The sequence below is a fragment of the Macaca thibetana genome, chromosome 13 (genome assembly GCF_024542745.1).
Source record: "Macaca thibetana thibetana isolate TM-01 chromosome 13, ASM2454274v1, whole genome shotgun sequence".
In the NCBI taxonomy this organism is placed as follows: Eukaryota; Metazoa; Chordata; class Mammalia; order Primates; family Cercopithecidae; genus Macaca; species Macaca thibetana.
In genome coordinates, this window is record NC_065590.1 from 72,022,504 (window position 1) to 72,043,716 (window position 21,213).

A 21,213-nucleotide genomic window follows, 5' to 3' on the forward strand; every position below is an offset into this window, starting at 1 on the left:
AAAGTGGGATTACAGGCGTGATCCACCATGCCCGGCCTCGATGAGCTTTTCTTCATACACTTGTTGGCCTCATGCATGTCTTCTTTTGAAAAGCGTCTGTTCATGTCTTTTGCACAGTTTTTAATGAGGTTGTAAGTTTCTCTCATATTAATTTGTTTGTTTTTCATGGATATTGGTTATTATACCTTTATCTGATGCATAGTTTGCATTTTTTTCCCATTCTGTAAGTTGTCTGTTCAGTCTGTTGATAGTTTCCTTTGCTATGCAGATACTCTTTCATTTAATTATATGTCATTTGTCAAGTTTTGCTTTTGTTGAACTTGCCTTTAGCATCTTCATTATGACATCTTTGCCCATTCCTATGTCCAGAATAGTATTGCATAGGTTCTCTTCCAGGGTTTTTTAGTTTTTGGTTTTACATTTAAGTCTTTAATCCATCTTGAGTTAATTTTTATATATTGTGTAAGGATGGGTTCCAGTTTGGATCTTCTGCAAATGGCTTTCCAGTTATCCCAGCACCATTTATTAAATAGGGAGTCATATACGCATTGCTTATTTTTGTCAGGTTTGTCAAAGATCAGATAGTTTAGATGTGTAGCCTTATTTCTGGGTTCTCTACTCTGTTCCATTCGGCTATGTTTCTGTTTTTGTACCAGAATCATGTTGTTTTGGTTACTATAGCCCTGTAGAATAGTTTGAAGTCAGGTAGTGTGATGTCTCCAGCTTTGTTCTTTTTGCTTAGGATTGCCTTGGCTATTCGGGCTCCTTTTTGGATCTATATGAATTTTAAAATATTTTTTCTAGTTATGTGAGGAATGTCATTGATAGTTTAATAAGAATAGCATTGAATCTATTAATTGCTTCAGAAAATATGGCCATTTTAATGATATTGATTCTTTCTATCCATGAACATGGAATGCTTTTTCCATTTGTTCATGTTATTTCTGATTTGTTTGAGCAATCTTTTGTAGTTCTCCTCGTGGAGATATTTTACCTCCCTGGTTAGCTGTATTTCTAGGTATTGTTTTTTGGGGACAGTTGTAAACGAGATTGTGTTCCTGACTTGGGTCTTGGCTAGACTTTGGTTGGTGTATAAAAATGCTAGTGACTTTTGTACATTTATTTTGTGTCCTGAGACTTTGCTAAAGTTGTTTATCACCTTAGAGTGTCTGGGTCGAGACTAAGGGGTTATCTAGATATAGGATCATATTTATTTTCTGCAAACAGGTATAATTTGACTTCCTTTCTTCCTCTTTGGATACTTTTTATTTATTCCTCTTGCCTAACTGCCCTAGCCAGGACTGACAATACTATGTTGAATAGAAGTAGTAAGAAAGAGTATCTTTGTCTTGTGCCAGTTTTCAACAGGAATGCTTCCAGCTTTTACCTATTATCTGATGTTGGGTGTGGGTTTGTCATAGATGGCTCTTATTATTTTGAGGTATGTTCCCTTAATACTTTGTTTGTTGAGAGTCTTTTTTAACAAGAAGCATTGTTGAATTTGATCAAAAGCCTTTACTGCATCTATTGACATATCACATGGTTTTTGTCTTGAGTTCTGTTTATGTGCTGAATTAAATTTATTGATTTCTACATGCTGAAGTAGCTTTGCATCCCAGGCATAAAGCCTACTTGATCATGGTGGATAAGCATTTTGATGTGCTGCTGAATTTGGTTTGCCATCATTGTATTTAGGATTTTTGCATTGATGTTTATCACGGAGATTGGCCTGAATTTTCTTTTTTTTGTTGTTGTGTCCATGCCAGGTTTTGGTATCAGGATGATGCTCACATCATATAATGAGTTAGAGAAGAGTCCCTATTTCCTCAATTTTTGGAAATAGTTCCAGCAGGTATGATACAGCCGTTCTTTTACATTTGGTGGGATTCAGTGTGAATATGTCTGGTCCTCGACTTTTTGTGGTTGGTAGGCAATTTATTATTGACTCAATTTCAGACCTCATCATTGGCCTGTTTGGATATTCAGTTTCTTCCAGGTTCAGGCTTTGGAGGGTGCATGTGTCCCAGAGTTTATTCATTTCTTTTAGATTTTCTAGCTTGTGTGCATAGAGTTGTTCAAAATATTCTCTGATGGTTATTTTTATTAAGTGGGTCAGTGATAGTATCTCCTTTGTCATTTCTGATTGTGTATGTTTGAATATTCTCTCTTTTCTTCTTTATTAGTCTAGCTAACAGTCTATCATTTAAAAAAAAAAACTCCTGGATTCGTTGATCTTTTGAATGGTTTTTCATGTCTTGACTTCCTTCAGTTCAGCTCTGATGTTGGTTATTTCTTGTCTTTTGCTAGCTTTGGGGTTGATTTGTTCTTTTTTCTCTAATTCTTTCAGTTGTGATGTAAGATTGTTAATTTGAGATCTAACATTTGGATGAGTGCATTTAGTGCTGTGAACTTCCCTCTTACATCTACCTCAGCTGTGTTCCAGAGATACTAGTATGTTGTATCTTTTTCTCATTAGTTTCAAATAACTTCTTGATTTCTGCCTTAATTGTATTATTTGCCCAAAGTCATTCAGAAGCAGGTTATTGAATTTTCATGTAATTGTATGATTGTGAGTGAATTTTTTAGTGTTGAGGCTTTTTTGTTTTTTTTTTGTTTTGTTTTTATTGCACTGTGGTCCAAGAGACTTTTTGTTCTGATATCAGTTATTTTGCATTTGCCAAGGAGTGTTTTACTTCTGCTTATGTGATGCATTTTAGCCTATGTGCCATCTGATGATGAGAATAATGTATATTGTGTTGTTTTTGGGTGGAGAGTTCTGTAGAGGTCTATCAGGTATGTTTGATCCAGTGCTGAGTTCAGGTTCTGAATATCTGTTAATCTTCTGTCTCTGTGATCTGTCTGATATTATCAGTGTGGTGTTAACATCTCCCCCTATTTTTGTGTGGGACTTTAATGTCTTTTTGAATGACTCTAAGAACTTGCTTTATAACTCTGGGTGCTCCTGTGTTGGGTGCATGTATATTTAGAATAGTTACATCTTGTTGAATTGAACCCATTACTATTATGTAATGCCTTTATTTGTCTTGTTTGATTTTTGTTGGTTTAAAGTCTGTTTTGTCTGAAACTAGGATTGCAACCCCTGCTTGTTTCTGTTTTCCATTTGCTTGGTAGATTTTTCTCCATCCCTCTATTTTGAGCCTGTGTATGTCATTGTATGTGAGATGGGTCTCTTAAAGACAGCATACTCCTGAGTGTTGGTTCTTTATCCAGGTTCCCACTCTATGCCTTTTAATTGGGGCATTTAGCCTATTACATTCAAGGTTAGTATTGATATGTGTGGATTTGATCCTGTCATCATGATTTTAGCTGTTTATTTTGCAGAGTTTTTTATGGTTGCTTTATAGTGTCACTGGTCTGTGTACTTAAGTGTGTTTTTGTAGTGCTGGTAATGGTCTTTCCTTTCCATATTTAGTACTTCCTTCAGGATCTCTTGTAAGGCAGATCTGGTGGTAACAAAGTCCTTCAGTATTTGCTTGTCTGAAAAGGATTTTATTTCTTCTTTGCTTTTGAAGTTTAGTTTAGCCAGATATGAAATTCTGGATTGGGAATTCTTTTCTTTAAGAATGTTGAACATTGGCTCCCAATCTCTCTTGTCTTCAAGGACTTCTCCTGAGAGGCCTGCTGTTAGTCTGCTGGGCTTACCTTTGTAGGTGATCTGACTTTTCTTTATAGCTGCCTTTAACATATTTTCTTTCATTTCAGCCTTGGAGATCTGATGATTATGTGTCTTAGAGATGATCTTGTGAGGTATCTACTGGGGTTCTTTGCATTTCCTCAATTTGAATGTTGGCCTTTCTAGCTCGGTTGAGGAAGTTCTCATGGATGATATCCTGAAATACGTTTTCCAAATTGGTTCTTCCATTGGTGTCCCTGAAAAATAGTCTCCCCATCCTGCTGGGGTTCCAGACCCCTGTGGTGAGAGTGGGTTGTTCCCTGCCAGTTCAACTAACTCATTCCCCCAGAGCCACTGGGGGCCAGGAATGAGTCCAGATGCACAGTATCCCCATGTAGGGTTCCCAGCTTTCTCCTCCTTCAGCCTACCTTTTGTGTTTCCCTCCATCCACTCTCAGTGCTTTCCTTCTGAAGATCTATTAGGAGTCAGCCAGTCATCTTGATCCCTCAGTGGCAGATGTTTCACCAGCTGCATCTAGTTGGCCATCATGCCTGCACTCCACTCTCATTTTAAAACATATTTTTACTGAGTATTAACAGTGTTTTATTCTTTACAATTTAAATGTACCTGTTTTCTGGTAGTGTTCCTATTTTCTAACAAGAAAAATGCCCTAATCATTATCTTAGTTATTCTCTATAAAATATGTTTTTGTTTCTCCTTTATAAGTATTTCAAAACTTGCCTTTACATTTTGCTTATAGCAATTTAAATATAACATGTCTAGATGTTGGCATTCAAGGATCTTCTTATTTCTGAGGTTGATCATTTTCATTATTTCAGAAATCTATTGCCCTTGATGTTTTTCTGCCTTATTCTGTTTCTATTCTCTTTCTAGTGCTCTAATTACTCCTACATTCAATCACTTGATATTGTAGGAAAATTCATGGCTCTTAAATCTTCTTTCGTTTTCTTTTTTAAATTTTTTTGTTCTCTTTAGTTTCAGTATTGTTGATTTTGTTTGACCTATTTTTAAGTTCACTTATTGTTCCTTTTTAAGTCTACTGATTAGTCAATAAAGCAAATTACTCATCTCTGATATGATGTTTTTATATATCCACTATTTCTATTTGCTGTTTGAAAAATGTCTTCAATCTCCCTGTTAGAAACTCTATCTATTAAGGCAAGTAATTTACCATTTCCAATAAATCTGTTAACATATCATAATTATCTTAAAATATTTGTGTTATATATGTAATATCCTGTTTTTCTGTCACTCAGATTCTGCTGATCACCTTCTGTCTTGGCAATGGTTTGTTTTCATTACCTTTTTGTGTATATCTTTTATTTTTTAATGATTTTAAGCATTATTTGTAGAACAATGTAGACTAAGGTTAAAAATATTCACATTGGGTAATGAAAATATCTCTTTTTCTGTCAGGTCAGTAGTTGAGACAGTCTAATTATGAATTGTGGTAGGTTTGAATGTTGTCACTTTTTTGATACAGTTAGGGCATGCCTATAATTTAATCATATTTTAAAAATATGACTCTACTTACTTTCATTAGTTAATATTTTTCTTGTGAAATATTCATGAGGAAGGACTGGCCATTGCAATTAGATTTTAGAGATTTTTTTTTCTTTAAAGATACATTGTTATTTTCTTTCCTGTTGATTGAAGCTTGTGTTTTGTGGCTGGAGCTCTAGAAGTCATCTTGATGTTGAAAACCAGTGAGATGCATAGGAAATAGATGAAAGAATCTGAAAAGAGAAAATAGTGTTTGTGTGTGTGTATATGTTTTCATTCATCACATTTAGCCATCATCCTTAGCCTTCATATATCTAACATCAGAAAAATTCATTAAATTAAGTACTTTTTTTGAGGAAAGATCAATATTGACTACTCTCCTCTCCCCTTCATTTCAATTATTAGATTTTGTCCTATTATAAAAATATTGTCCATGATTAATTCTACCCTAACTTTGATCACCTTAAAATCTTAGCCAATTGTGAAAAATGTTCTTAACTTTATTTTTGACATTTCCACTTTGAATTTAGCTTTGTTCATTTTTTAAAAATGTATATCAGTTTGTTTTGTCTGTAAGCCACTATATTTTTAATTTCTATACCTCTTTAAGACAGTGTGTTAGTCCATTTGTGTCACTATAATGGAATATCTGAGACTGAGAAATTTATAAACAAAAGAGGTTTATTGGCTCAGAGTTTTGCAGGCTGTACATGAAGCATAGTGCTGTCATCTGCTTCTGGTGAGGGCCTCAGGAAGCTTTCATTCATGGCAGAAAGTGAAGGGGAGCCAGCATGTCACTTGGTGAGAGAGGGAGGAAAAGAGAGGAGGGAGAAGTGCCATACTGTTTTAAAGATAAATTCAGAGGGAGAATGCACTTATTACCATGAGGAGGGCACCAAGCTATTCATGAAGGCCCTGCCTTCATCACTCAAACACCTCTCACCAGCCCATATCTCCAACATTGGTGATTACATTTCAATATGAGATTTGGAGGCCATAATACATCCAAAACATGTCAAGAAGGTTTTTTTTTAACGAATGAAATATTTTATAATATAATAAAAACTACCAATTTTTCCTTGGATTTCAAATCTCTGGTTTTTATTTATAGTTTGTTAAGCTTTTGTATTCTTGAAAGGATAGTAATTATAACACCCAAACTCATTCCATATTGGAATGAAAACTGGATGTCCCTTTTTTTTCTAAACTAAAGCAGAATGACTCAGTGTGACTGAAAATAATGGAATAGAAAAATACAAGAAATAAAAATGAAGAATAACCGAAAGAGAGTTAGTGTAGTTAGCTGATAATACCATGATATTATCAGATAAAAGGCACCAACATCTGAATCAAAAGATGTAAAGCAAAAAATAATATACGTAGAATTTGATACATTCATTATCATTTATAAAGACTTGTAACACAGTGTCTAAAACTGATAGGCAATAATTAGTAAACAAAGAGAAAATTAGAACTGTATTATCACACTTTTTGTTCTAATGAGTAGTTGGAGGATTCTATACCCAACAATTCTAGAAGAAACCATACTTTGAAGCACATATGAAACATTAAAAATAAATTGACCATATATTTATCACAGATAAACCCTCAGCTAATACAAAAGAATCAATTTCTTATAAACCATATAGAAATAAGTAAAAAATACATTTATGATTAGGTGGAAACCATTCTGCTGTGAGGAATTTTACAAGCCTTTCTCAAATCTATTCTCTGTTTTACTTTTTCATACTTTGAGAAGTTTAATGAGTAAGGATTAGGCAGGGATGGAATGAATTTGGGGGATAAAATTATCAAAGGGGTGTAGAAAATGAGTGTTGCCACTGTAAAGAGATATGTATCCTCAGAAATCTACATAAATTGTTGTATTAGTTTCCACAGAAAGTGATATTAAATCTGCTGCCTTAGCCACTGAGTAATTGTTTCTTTCCTTACTATATATCTAAATCCTGTGGGATTGCCTACAATCTTTCAGAAATTCTAGACTTATTAGATTTAAAATTAACAAAATTATACAAATCCTGCTTAGTTATATAGTAAACAAAAGAAAAATTGTTAAAATTTTGAGAAAATAATGCAATAAAGATTTCACAGGATGGTACAGTTTAATAGATGATAATGAAATCGAAGCCTTAACATTGCATAAAGCAACAAGAAAGGGAGCTGAAACATTGCTAATCTTGAAGAATCAAATAAGAATCTTAAAGAGCAAAATCAGCACCTTTAAAGCAAAGAATCCATTATAACTCTGAGATTCATTATTATTATTACTTTTCAAGAATTCCCAAAAATAGCTGTAGGCTAATTGGCACCAAGTGGTAAATATACTGTCCCCCGAGAGTTAGAATTTATATTTCTATCAATGTGGTCTACAATTGCATTAGTCTTTTAGGCAACCACATCACCCTGATGACTCAAAGAGAAATTACAGCCAAGTAAAAACCCCAGAGTTTGCATAAACTTTTGCTAATTGTAGTCTCTTCTCCTAAATAACTTTTCAGTTATTTTATTTAATTTGTTGACAATAGGACTTAATTTATTTCTATTAAATTTCCTATTGTTGGCTGCAGTGCACACCTCAAATTTTTATGTGCCCATGGAATACGCGTTATATCCATGAACTTTATAACTTTATAGCTGACCAGTTTGTTGTGCTAGAAAGAGAGAGGGAGAGAGAGAGAGAGAGAGCAACAGAACATATTCACACATGTCTTAGTTTGCACGTGTATGTACTTTTGTGGTCTTATACTGGATACTTATAGGAAATGGCCTTATTCTAAAGCAGCTCTTCCACAAAATGCCTATGTGGGCCAAAATTTTGTGTCAGTGAAATTTGCTGATGCGGTTCCTTACTGAGTGACTATTAAAACTTTTTCTTTCCTATACCCAGTGCATATTTATGTGACCATTTAAAAAAGGAAAAAGAAAACAAACTGTCAAACTTTTCAACTCTTTGAAAAGGTTGTCTTTGTCTTTTAGTTTATATATTCAATTGTAAATGATGTTTTTCCCTGAGTTACCTTGTGAGAATTCCACTGACTGGGGTAGAGGTGTCCCATCCATGGAGCTTTAAAAGCTGATACACATTTCAGTTACCTCAAATAAAGAAGTTATCTTTACACTCATCACACTATTCCTTTATATTTAAATAAATTCTACCTACAAAAAGCTCAGGTTGATGTGAAATTTATTGGAGGATTATAAATATTGTTATTAAGGTACTAAAATTAAGAAAGTTTATAGAAAACATAATACATTCTTCAGGAGTACCCTGATGTTAATATAGTTACCACACTGGTAGCTTCATCTTAAAGTGAGCAGTACTTTGACAATTATCAGGAGTACCCCCAAATTACTTTATGAGAGACATTCATTAGTTATTTTGGATTTATATAAGTCAGTGTTTGTCAACCAGAGACTATTTTTGTCATCACACTGCAGGTGGGAACAGCATCTGCTATTCGTACCTTGTGGTAGAATCCAAGGACATTGCTAAACATCCTACAATGCACAGGTCAGTCCCCTGCAACGTGGAATCATCTGTCTCCAAATGTCAATAGCGACATGGTAGAGAAAGGTTTGCTTAAATAAAAATTCTCATGTCTTTTGTTATTCTATTTTTCTAAAAATGTTACCAGCTCCAGAAAACAAAAAATAATACTGCAAACCATTTTTTTGAGAAAGATTATTAAGAATTATGCCCACATTCATGAAACATCAATGTTCTAGTTAAAGCTGTTTAGAGTATTACTTTATTACACAAATTATTATTGCAATTAGATTATCAATATTTTGAGAATAAACGTAGGATAGATCCCCAATTGAAATTAACTGAAAATTTCTTAATTATTTCCATAATTCACTAAATCATTTTGTGCACAACAGTATGTATTTATGTTCAATTTTATATGTTTAGTTGTGGGTTTTACATACTATGATTTTTTAATAGGTATGGCAATGTGTTGTTTGCTTTTAAAAACATTATCTCAGATAATTCTCAAAATAACTACGTAGGGTAGAATTATTTCTATGGACATTCTTGAATAAGAAAACTGATAATATGGAGGCAAGGTGGCTTATACACTTATATAATTAATAACTTACAAAGCCATATTAAAATTCTGGTCTTATGAATGTAAGATAATTCTCTTACCAATTTTAGAGACCAATAAGGGAGATCCATGAGATTCAAACTTAAAAGATGGAAAGTATCGATCCCAAATTTAGCCAGGTCTGTTCAATTGAAAGTGAGTATACTAATTCAGTGGAAGGCCGGAGAAAGGAAGCAAAGAGAAAAGGGAACATATGGGAGAGTCTTGGGCATACTAGACCACAGGGAAGATCTTAATACGCCAGTCACAAGGTAGAGGGAGGATACAGAAGAAGATAGTACCAAAGCGTAAGTCAGTGTATGTGCATGTGAGAGATGGTGGATGGTCTGGGAATTATCTCTAATCATACTTCAAAATAAATAGTGACCCCATTGATTAGTAAACGTGGCCCATCTATATCACAGAATATGAATATAAGATAAACACTTTCTCACTAGTTAGAGGCAAATGAAGGTAGGGTTAATTATGGAGAATTTCAAGAATTCTTTATATTATCTAAGCAGGGTAATCATGCCAGGATTTTCAAAGTAGAGAGAATAGCACAATCTAAACCATGGAAGCTGTATTTGAAGTGATGTCATAATGAAAGTAAAGTATGAGGCATTTAAATAGTAAGGAAGAGAAAACAGATTATCTGAGCAGTTTACAAACGTTTGGCCAAAAGTTTTGATGTTATTTTAAAGGCAAAGGGAAACCACTTACAGATTTTATTCAAGAAAATAATTATTCAATTGCTCTCTTGAAATCCGGCAGCATGGCAAAGTGCTTAATTTCTAAATTTCTGGAGTCAGATTTCCTTTTCTACCACTTAGAGTATGACTTTTGACAAATAATTTTTCACCTCTAAAGTGAGAGTAATAATACTGCCTATATTACTTTGCGTGTGTGTGTGCATAGTCAATAAGATCACCTATATTAAATTATGCCTTACATATAGTACATTCAGAGTAGATGGTAACCATCAATATCACTACCACCATAATAATAAGTATTTTTGTTGTTGTTGTGGAAACAGTACTTTGACTTCAGTTTGGAGAAAGTATTGTAGAATAGTTAGACAGGGATATAGACTGTTTTTCTTGATTTTTTTTGTTTATGTCTTATTTATTCATTTTTTATTGATACATAATAAATGTATAGATAATCAGGGTACCTTTGATATTTTGATGCTAGGAACATTTGAATTATTCTCTTCCAGCTATTTTGAAATGTACAATAAATTAACTATAGTCACTCTACTGATCTATTTGACACTAGGTCTTCTTCTTAGCTTTTATTTTCAGTTCAGGGGTACATTTGCAGGTTTGTCACATAGCTATACTTCTGTCATAGGGCTTTGTTATAACAGATTATTTCATTGTCACCCAGGTATTGAGCCTGGTACCCATTAGTTATTTTTCCTGATCTCTCCCTCCTCCCATCCTCTATCCTCCAGTAGGCTTCAGTGTCTCTTGTACCTCACAATATGTCCATGTGTTCTCATCATTTAGTTCCCACTTACAAGTGAGCACATGTGGTATTTGGTTTTCTGTTCCTGCATTAGTTTACTAAGGATAATGGCCTTGAGCTCCATCCATGTCCCTAAAGAGGACATAATCTCATCCATTTTTATTGCTGCATAGCATTCCATGGTATATATGTACCACATTTTCTTAATTCAATCTATCAGTGATGGGCATTTAGGTTAATTCATGTCTTTGCTGTTGAAAATAGTGCTGCTGTGAGCATACATGTAAGTGTGTTTTATAATAGAACAATTTCTATTCCTTTGGATATATACTCAGTAATAGGATTCCTGGGACAAATAGTATTTCTGTGTTTACGAGTTTGAAGAATTGCCACACTGTCTTCCACAATGGTTGAACTAATTTACACTCCCACCAACAGTGTATAAGTGTTCCTTTTTCTCCACAACCTTGTCAGTATCTGTTATTTCTTAACATTTTAATAATAGCTACTCTGATTGGTGTGAGATGACATCTCATTGTGGTTTTGATTTGCATTTTGGACAGAGACCAGTTTTAAATGTTTTTGTTGGTATAGATATGAAACTAAGACATAAAATAAGTCCATGATAGAGGAATTGTAGAAAGAGCTAAGATTAAGTAATAGTTAGAAGTTGACCTGATAGGTTTTGTAGACCAAGTACATGTGGGAAATGAAGTAAAAGATTATATTTTTCAGTATTTTAAGAATTAGCTACATAATATGTTACTCACTGATATAGGAACACAAGAAGAGAAAAATGATGGTAGATTATGGTAAGTTCAATTTTGAACATGTTAATTTCAAAGATTCAGTTATAGAATTGGGCAAAATTATTTTAGTTTATAGAATTTCTGAGACTATAGCTGAGAATAGAGAATTACATTGGAAATACTGATTTGAGAGTTACCATTCATGTTAAGGGTAGAAAGGAGTTTCACTGTGGATGAGATTACTGCTGAATCACCCTTACTTCTATCCATCTCTTTATTTACATCTGAGTATTTAAAAGGAAAAAGTGAGTGTACAAAACTCAGAATCTTTGACACTGTCCTGTGTGTTGAGTGTCATCCTGTCTACAGAGAGTATGTTGTCTTTGATATTCTTTGCCGTATTGTGTGCTATGGAGAAAAATCATTTTTCCACAGAGCAGACCACACTGGTTCACTATTGCCAATGAGTTGGTGGGCATAGTTGGATACGTAGGAAAAAATAATGAACCCCAATATAATAGGGGATTCCAAATAATGAACTCCCTATTACAATGGGGTTTATTATTTTGTCCTACATACTCAAGCATATAGGCCACAAAACATGACTTTTTCAATAACATAAATTTGATATTCTTATTTCTACATGCTAAAGTCTCCATCTTTTCTTTTTCTCTATATGGCCAGAAATGAGCTGGATAAAAAAGGGTGTCATTTATTGAGCCCCCTCTAGGATTTTAACCTGCAGGTGGGTAGCAGTCAAAGCTATTGGTATGAATGAAGGGAATGTTCCAGAGGAAGTACCTTAAAAATGGAGAGAAGAAAAGATAGAAAAGAGAAGTGAAGAGAAATGAGTTAGGCTGAAGAGAGAAGAGGAGGACCTACTTCTTAGGGAAACTAATGTTGAAGAATCAGGACTACACATAGTATTGTCAGAAGAAAACTTGATGAAAACCGTAGCATAACAGAAAGGCATAAGAAAAAAAACTATTCAAAAAAATAGTGTTTGGGGGGCAGAATAAGGACCAGTCAGTAAAACCAAGCACTGAAATGTACAATAGGATAGGGGCTAAAACATACCGGTAGTATCTGATAATCAGGATGTAACTGGGGCCTTAGAGTGAGCTTAAATTGGAGAAGAGAGCAGAAGAGGAGAGGGGAAGGGGCTGGGCCAGGTTGTATCATTCTTGCTACTATTAGGTTGGTGCAAAAGTAGTTGCTCTTTTTGCACTTAGAAGTACGGCAGAAACTGCAATTATGTTTGCAACAGCCTAATAGAATTGTTTGTGCACGTGTGTATAGGCAAGCAGATAGATGTATGCATATTTTCATCTTCTTTAGCTTAATTTTATTTAATCAGCAAAAACATTCTTGCAGGAGTCCTATTAAAAGTGTTTGTGGTCAGAATTTTAAAATCAAACATACAATGATATAAACTGCATAAATATGTTTGTTTATATCACTGATACCAGTAACCTTAATCATACACACTAATCCAGGGACAAACTTGTCACACATAGAGCTGATTTTTAACAAACCGCAAACATATTCTGTGCAGGAAAATTCTATGAGTAAAATATGAACATGAGAAAACATACTCTGTCATCTTCTATATTTTAAAAGGATTTCTTTTTTCTCAAGAGAGATAATTTTTTTGGCCAAAATATGTAGTTTACTCATAGTATACACAATTTTATGCCTGCCTGTTTGTAAACCATCTCATTTTACCTAACAAAAGCAAACAACCATAGACATACCAGCTGTATTAGGGTTTGCCGGTATTTAAAGTGCCAACTTCAAAAATACTAGGTTAAGTAATTTTCTACTGTTATTTGTGTGACTTATAGCATGTTATGGTGAACCTGAATATTTAGCCAGCATCAAAAGTCAAAATGTAAATAAACAGAACCAATGGGCTACTCTTCTAAAAGAGTGTTGTTTCTGGAACACAAAATTCATGCTTTTTCAAAAAGCAAAAGGATAAAATTGTACATGATTGGACTTTCGTCTAATTTATGGGGAGTCTTAAACAATTTTAGGAGCTTAACACTGAAATAGCCCTTTGGGGTATTAACTCTGTCAACTGGCTTGCAAATCAGAAAATTGATAGCTCTATTATGAAGGCATGTGAAATATCATATACACAGACTGGATAAAATGCTTAATTCCTCTGTGAGGTGACCAGAAATTACTGACTGATTTGTTGGCTTAAATCCTGCTGAATGGGTCCCTTTCAATGCCTTAAGACTATTCTATTAAATAATTTAAAATAGCTGATACTAAAAAGGAAGAAATATATAAATTCAAATGGATTCTATTCAAATTAGAGGGTGTTTTTGAGACCCATATTCCTATAAAAACGATTAGTATTTCAGCTACACTTAAAAACTAAAACCTGAAGCTGAGTAGGGAAGAAGAAAGAGACAACTGGATTTTTTTTCTCTGATATTTCCTGTTCTTTTCTCAATCATCCCCACCAAACTGAGAATATTATTATAGTATTTTTATTGGTCAAATTATTCTTAGCATTGTATTATATACCTACTCTCAAGTCAATAACCAGATTAAACAAAAATAATATATTTATTGAACATCTACCATGTGTCAGGCATTTTTTTAGGTATGCAATATAGTATGGTATATAAAACACTGTCCTTGTCCTAAATTAGCTTATATATTTCATGTGAGATGTTCTGAGAATTTTAAAGGACATATCATATTATGACTTTTTGAGTAACTTTTTCAGTAAGTTGTTTTCAAATAGCTAACTTTAAAATAAACTTAAGGCATCTTACATAAATACAAATTGTTCATTAATGTAATTAAATAGAGATAGCAATATAAAATGGAAATAGGAATGAGGTTATAGTACCAAATACAATCATGTAAAGTCTGATAAACTCATCAGAGGTGGGAGATATATTTGATTCTTAGCTTTCTGGCAGCATGTTTTAATATTACTTAGGTACTGTAAGATCTTGTGCTCTGAAGTTGGTAGATGGAATTGGTAGGTACAGATGCATATAGACAACTTATTATCAATTTTAAAGACTCTCTTTAAAATTTATCCATAAAACTCTTCAAATTTGCCTTACAACATTATTCACAAACCTGAGAGATCGGCTAATTATTTTCCAATTCCTTCATCATACCTTATTCACCTCATAGAATCAAAATTGCATGGTCTCACTTAAGCATTGTCCTATCTTGGGGCAGTCTCCAGCTTCCAACATTGTAACTCAATCCTATGAAATTATTTAGAGAATGTGTGAGTGTGTGAAAACTAACAGGATGTTTCTTGGAATAGCACCAACTGGCGTTACAAATATTGCGCTAGTTCCTGCTCTCAGGCGAGGAACAGACATGGTGAGCTAGCACATGAACCCACAGAATTTTCCATCAAAGGGGATAAATATCTCTTATAATCTATGCTGGCTAGTTATAACTACTCTACTTTATGTGCATGAGTAAAGAAAAACAAAACAATGATAGAAAATAAATTCCTCTCAGAAATTCCCAACATCGTGTTTTCTCAAAGCATGTCCTTATTTATACTCCCCTGCTCTTTCTTGGCCTCTTGGATTCTTTGGGTCATCTATGCAGGCATTTTGTTAAAATGCACTTTTAAAATGAGAAAGAATGTATGACTATTCCCTTTGTCGCATATTCAGAACTAAACTGGTTCATAATTAGTTCATTACCAATTGAATAATTGTGACAGTTGGGTTGGGTGTGTGATGGTAAGTGCCTTTCCAAAGTAAAGTGTGATAGAAGCTGACCATATCTATTATGCTCAACCTTGCCTCGATCTCAAAACGCAGGAGATACCTGATTCAGAACATTCACAGACTCGCCATTATTGTACAATGATAATGTAGAGTGTAGTGTGTGAAGTCTAGCACTAGCACAGCAATGGGGATGCATTGAGTGAGGGCCTTGCCCAACTAAATCCCATTTTGGTTTAGAATTTTTGTGTTCATTTTGATTGAAAAATAGTCTGTTATATTCAAAAATAGACAAAACAAAAACCAAACATAACTCTTCAATCCATTAAAACTCTGAAAAACTAAAAATGATTCTACCATACTCTAAGCATTGTGCTCAATCCTAGTGAAACTTTGTTCTTCATATGGTTACTTTTACTCTTACTAGGCTACCTGAAAATATAATATAGAAAGCTCACATCAGAATAGACTAGATATGAGAAAGTTGAAGGGTCTCATATCTCCATTAACTTTTGCTAAGGAATCAAATTACTACCCTATGGAAAAGACTTTCTGACTTAAAAAAAAGAGAGAAATCACCCTATCATTGAAACCGCCTTGGCAAAAATTATGACAGCAAGATAAATCTAACAGGAACAGACTCCATCTTGCTTCTGACCTCATAGGCTAACTGCCCTTAATCATTCTTGGATGTAGGCCAAGCTAACTATGGTAGAAATTTAGTTTATAGATTAACTTAAAAGCAAGGATGATAATAGTCTCTTCCTGAAAATAAGGTCCTCCCTGTTGAGAGACCGAAAACGCTTTTGTAAAAGTAAGAAAAGGCCACTATATTAGAATTATGGTGGTGCCTAAATTTTGCAGTGCTATAAGCATAGTAAAGCAATAACCAGCCTTTTTTTCTGGCTTGCTTATGCTCAGGAATCATGCAGCTGGAGGTCACAAGATTTGTAACATCCCCAATTGTTCCTAGTGATATCATCCTTGTTGTGAAAACCGAAGATTGATGTTTGAGATATTTTTCAACGTTCTGCATTCAGGCATGCAAACTGATGCCACCCAGACCTGTGATTCATACCAAAGAACTAACTCAACTGGTTCTATGACCCCCATGCAGAAACTGACTTGACAGTTTGGACACTGATTTCATCTTCAAGCAATCAGCAGCACCCATGCCCTGGTCCCCTGCCCATCAAATTTCCTTCAAAATCTCTAGCCTCTGAGCTCCTGGGGAGGCAGATTTGAGAAATATATCCTGTCCTACTGCTCAGCTGCCTTTCGATAATTAAACTATTTCTGTGCTACACAACCTCTGTCTCAATTTGTTGCTTTACCTGTGCAGTACAAGCTATGCCTTCTTATTGGTTGTTGAATGATGCAACTCTTAGAACAACTACATTCAAATAATGTCAAGACTAAGATTCATGGATCATTGGGGAGAAAAGATTGGTATCAGGTTTCCCTAGGTGTTTTGATAGTCCAGATGAGAAGAGATGTTAGGAAGCAAGAATGGAATAATTCATGATCCTTAGTCTAAGTGGATTTTCATTAAAACAAAATTTTATTTAAAAATTTCATTTTGATGAAATTTTATTTTAACAAAGTTAAAATTTCATTTTAATGAAATTTTCTACCAGCCTCATCTTAAGAAGGAAAGAATATTCATTCTTGTCTAAATAATAATAATAATAGTAGTAGTAGAAAGTGAGTATTATAAGTATATAAGTCACTTTAACATATATATTTTTTCTTTCATACAATTTTGGATATATCTGCAGTTCAGTTGTAGATTTATTTTATTAATCATCTTTAGAACTGAATATGATTTTTAAATCAGAAACATAATAATTTATTTAATAAGTTATTCTTAACCTTCTCCTGTATTCTGTTTATATTATGAATCTACTGGAATTTCTACAACTAATCCTTGTGTACCTTGATCTTTCGCTTGTTTTCCAATTCTAAGCCCATTTGTTTAAATTTCTTTGAAACTTCCGTAACCTTATATACAATATTATCACATTGACCCTCAGCCTTGCCCATTTTTTTCTGACTTTTAGCTTTTCTGTTAAAAATATATTAACCTTGTTATTATTTGGCCATGAAGATGATTGGAGACATCCTGCTGTATGGGACATTGTTGATGAATGCTGGGGCAGTGCTCAACTTTAAGCTGAAAAAGAAGGACATGCAGGGCTTTGGGAAGGAGGTGTGGGAGCTCAGCACAGGTGACAACATTAGGGAATTCTTACTGAGCCTCAGATACTTTTGAATCTTCACCATCCTGTGAAATGTCTTCATGATGTGCTGCATGATTGTGCTGTTTGGCTCTTGAGTCCCAGATATGGAACCAGGAACTCAGGTTCTCAGATGCTGAGTCTCTGTTCCTCCATTCCTGATGACTTCAAGAATGCTTTTAACCAGAAAACTAATGACCTTCACAGGAAGCCCAAGCTCTTGGTGTTGCAGTCTGCTTAGTACCTAGTTCAGCTAGGTGCAACTTCTTGTCCCAAGACCAAGAAGAAAAGAATGAGTAGAGTAGGATTTATTAAGCAGAAGGAAAGCTCTCAGCAAAGAGAGGTGCCCTGAAAGCATGTTGCCAGAAATGGAGCTGAGTTCTTTTATATAGCAAAGACAAGGAATTCTTCTGTTGTTTCTGCCCAAATGGGAAGGGTAATGTTCCCACTTGGTATTGCATCTGCACATGGTTGGGGTTGGTCAGAGTGACTGAATATTGGTTATTATCCATGAATGGCTAAGCAAAACACATTAGGGGACTAAAACCACAATGCTAATATCATGTTAAGGACATTATAATGAGTCAGGTCAAGTTAAGGACATTTAGGTCCATCTATTGCACCTGCTCCTAGGCCAGGACAGTCCCTTCTGAGCAAACACTTGGCATTAGAGAAAGTTCTTATACCAAATTTCTTTCCACTAGCTACAGGGGCTGTGCAGATGTGGTCTCACAGGTATTTTTCCACTCCCAAGTCCCTCCCTCTCTATCTGCCTAACTAGCCTCTAATTGTCTCTTCTTTCACTGGTGAGTTGAAAAATGTTCACCAAGATGTGCTAAGTCTCCCACCCAACTCACAGTTTTCAAAGATATTTTCACTTTGGTGACTGAATTGGAATGCTATTTACTGAAGGGGTTTCAGGAGGGTTTATATAAGGGGCTGTGATAAAGTGGCATTTCCCATAGATAAAAGAACTTGGCTAAATCATTTTGACATATTGGAATGCCTCTTCTACCAAGCATTCACAAGAAACCTGTTTCTGAATATTTCTTGGCTTATTTTTAAAAGCCATCCTTTTGGTAAGAATCATATAGATTTTTAAAACTGTTTTTTAATCCAGGGATCTGAGCAGAAAGGTTGGCTTTTAAGTTTAACACAGCATCATTTTTGAACAATGTTTATAAGTCACAAGTACATTCAGTGTTACTTGCTGAAATTGACAGCATCTGGGGTCAACCAGAAGCCCTGTGACCAAATTCCTTTCTCATGCAAACAGGGCCCACTTTGCCACTCAGTGCAGCTGAAATTATCCCTAAGACTTTAAGAAGAGGGTCACCTGAAACAGGGACATCAGCCTTCCTGTTTAGACACTAAACTGTTAGCAAAAGGGAAGAGATAGTTCCAGGTGAAGTATTTCCACAGAAGAGAAGTCTAGAAAAATTGTGAGGGTTTTAGGATAAATTTTGTTTTGCTTTGCACCCTTTGTTAAATAAAATGACTTTGGGAGCCATTAAAAATACATATTAAAAATACGTGTGTGTGTATGTATGTATGCATGTATATATATTAATATAGGCAAGAACTTTTTTTCTAGTTGCTCATTTTAGCCTTTTCATATTTTGCAAATGTTACATCATTTTATATAATAAGTGCTAATATATAATGACTAATTATGTTGCACCAACCACTACTGTAAGTGCTTTAACCATGTTAAATTCCACATCACCTTGATTAGTTATCCAATCTTACAAGCTGGAAAACTGAAAAGAACAGGGTTAAGTAACATATCTAAGGTCTCACAGGCAATGAGCAATCCTTACTTCTAAGATTTCTACTTTCTCTTCTAGTTTCTTCTAATATATAGAAGAAAAAAGTATAAGAAAAAGAAAATTTCTACTTTGTTGATTTATATTGTCTCATCTTACTTGCTCGCTAATTTCCCTCTGTGTATTTTCTGGATATTACCAATCCCTTTATTTATTTACACATTTCAAATATTTATATTAAAGTTCTTTTCAAGTGACTTTAATATATCAAATCCCCAGACATAAATCCTTCCAGTTATTTAATTTATGGTTGTCTTTCTTAGCATTGCACTTTCTTATATGTCCATTAGCTATACATGCATGTGGTCTAGGAGTTCAAATTCCATGAGGTTAAATCCTCAATAGTCTCATGTGGTTCATGCCTTGTGGATGCCTTCCAGACCATGATTTTTTATGGTTGTTTTCTCTTCTTTCCTATTGGGTTCACCAATTCTTAAATAATTGAGAATTTTAAATGTATGGTTTCTTTACTATGTGGTTTGCACAAAGTTGAGCCCTGAAACTTTCTATCTAATGCTCAGGGTTTCCATTTTTTGTGACTTCATTTACTCTTACTTCCAGAATACAGTCTTAGACCAGTGTTTATATATGAGGATATCATTTCCTAAAATCCAGTTTCAAACTGGGTTCTTTATTCTTACTACTGAATGTACATAGTCCTTTATTCTTCTTTTGTAGGTGTCTCATTCTCGACCTACAATTTATCTTATATGGTCATTATACTTTATGTGTTGTTTAGCTTTGATTCTTGGTTAGCAAAATTGATGTGAGATTTTTTTGTTATTGTTTTGTTTTCTTTTGTTTTTAGGACAGTTAGGGTCTTCCTTTCCAAGTCTGTGGGCTCAGATATACTTTTAATAGTTTAAATGCATGTACTCTAGCATTTTATATGATTTTGACAAGGAAAACTTTTTTTAAATTCTGTTCAGTACAATAATTTGATCCCATGTCACTTTGAAATTTAAATCAGTTACATAGTAAATATTCTCTAGGCACAGATCACCAAAATTTTCCTGAGTGAATGTCTGTGGTTTTGACCCTTTAACATTACTCTTTCTCCTGAAGAGAACAGATATATTTATTTTTAATGTAGGAATTTGAGGCTTTTTATTATTTCAACTCTAACAAGGAGCCAACTGTATCTTATGTGAGCAATGGGAAAGCAATATAGTTGCTCGTGATTTTGCTGTTTCACGGAAATGTGAATATATGCTTCAAAATTTACTTTATTTTCCATTGGTTTGGATAGTAAGGAATCAGGCAGGATGTATTATCTGCAGAAGGAAACACATGAAATGAGTGGCTTTTAGTAAAATGTGGGTAGATAATGTTTATCAATCTGAAATTCTATGTGTATATCTATTGAGTAGTAGAGTTTCATTATGCCAGTCTGAATCTGGGCCTTAGACATCTAAAAACATATTTCCAGAAGTGTTATAATAGCAAAGAAAAAGAAAATTGAGCCAAGTTTAAAAATCTTTAATACTATTTATCTTTATGTCCATCAGCAATCTGCTAAATATATTACATGCAGAATTAAATAGAATTAGAATATTCTTAATGATCTATTTAATTAAGAACCTTTTAATAGAGCATAACGAAATGACAAGGTAGTGTATCCTATCTGAAATAATCTCAGAATACGGAGAGGCTTCTTCAGTAGCCAAAGGCTGACAATATTGTAAAGTTTCAGATTTTCAGGTCTCCAAAAAAAAAAAAAAAAGTAAATTATTGTGTCACTTAGATTCAAGATAAAGTATTTCATTGCTAAGATTCTTCCTTAAAAAAAATTAAAAAGGGACAACTGGAAAATATTCCTCCACAAATAATTATACTTCAAGAGGTCCCTGCATGAGTACTAAAGGAACTTTCTATGCTGGATTTATTTGCTTGTTCAATGTTAATGGCAGGTGTACTTAAAATGTAGAACTGGCTAATCATC

General features: G+C 34.1%; 1 protein-coding gene across 1 annotated transcript; it reads left to right on the plus strand.

Annotated features, from left to right (window-relative positions):
• The first annotated feature begins 17,308 nt into the window (after window positions 1-17,308).
• On the plus strand, window positions 17,309-17,543 carry LOC126933494 (small integral membrane protein 7-like). Its single transcript, XM_050753244.1, is given in 1 exon segment — window positions 17,309-17,543. A coding segment is annotated over 1 exon segment (234 nt). The 5' UTR covers window position 17,309.
• Window positions 17,544-21,213: the final 3,670 nt, after the last annotated feature.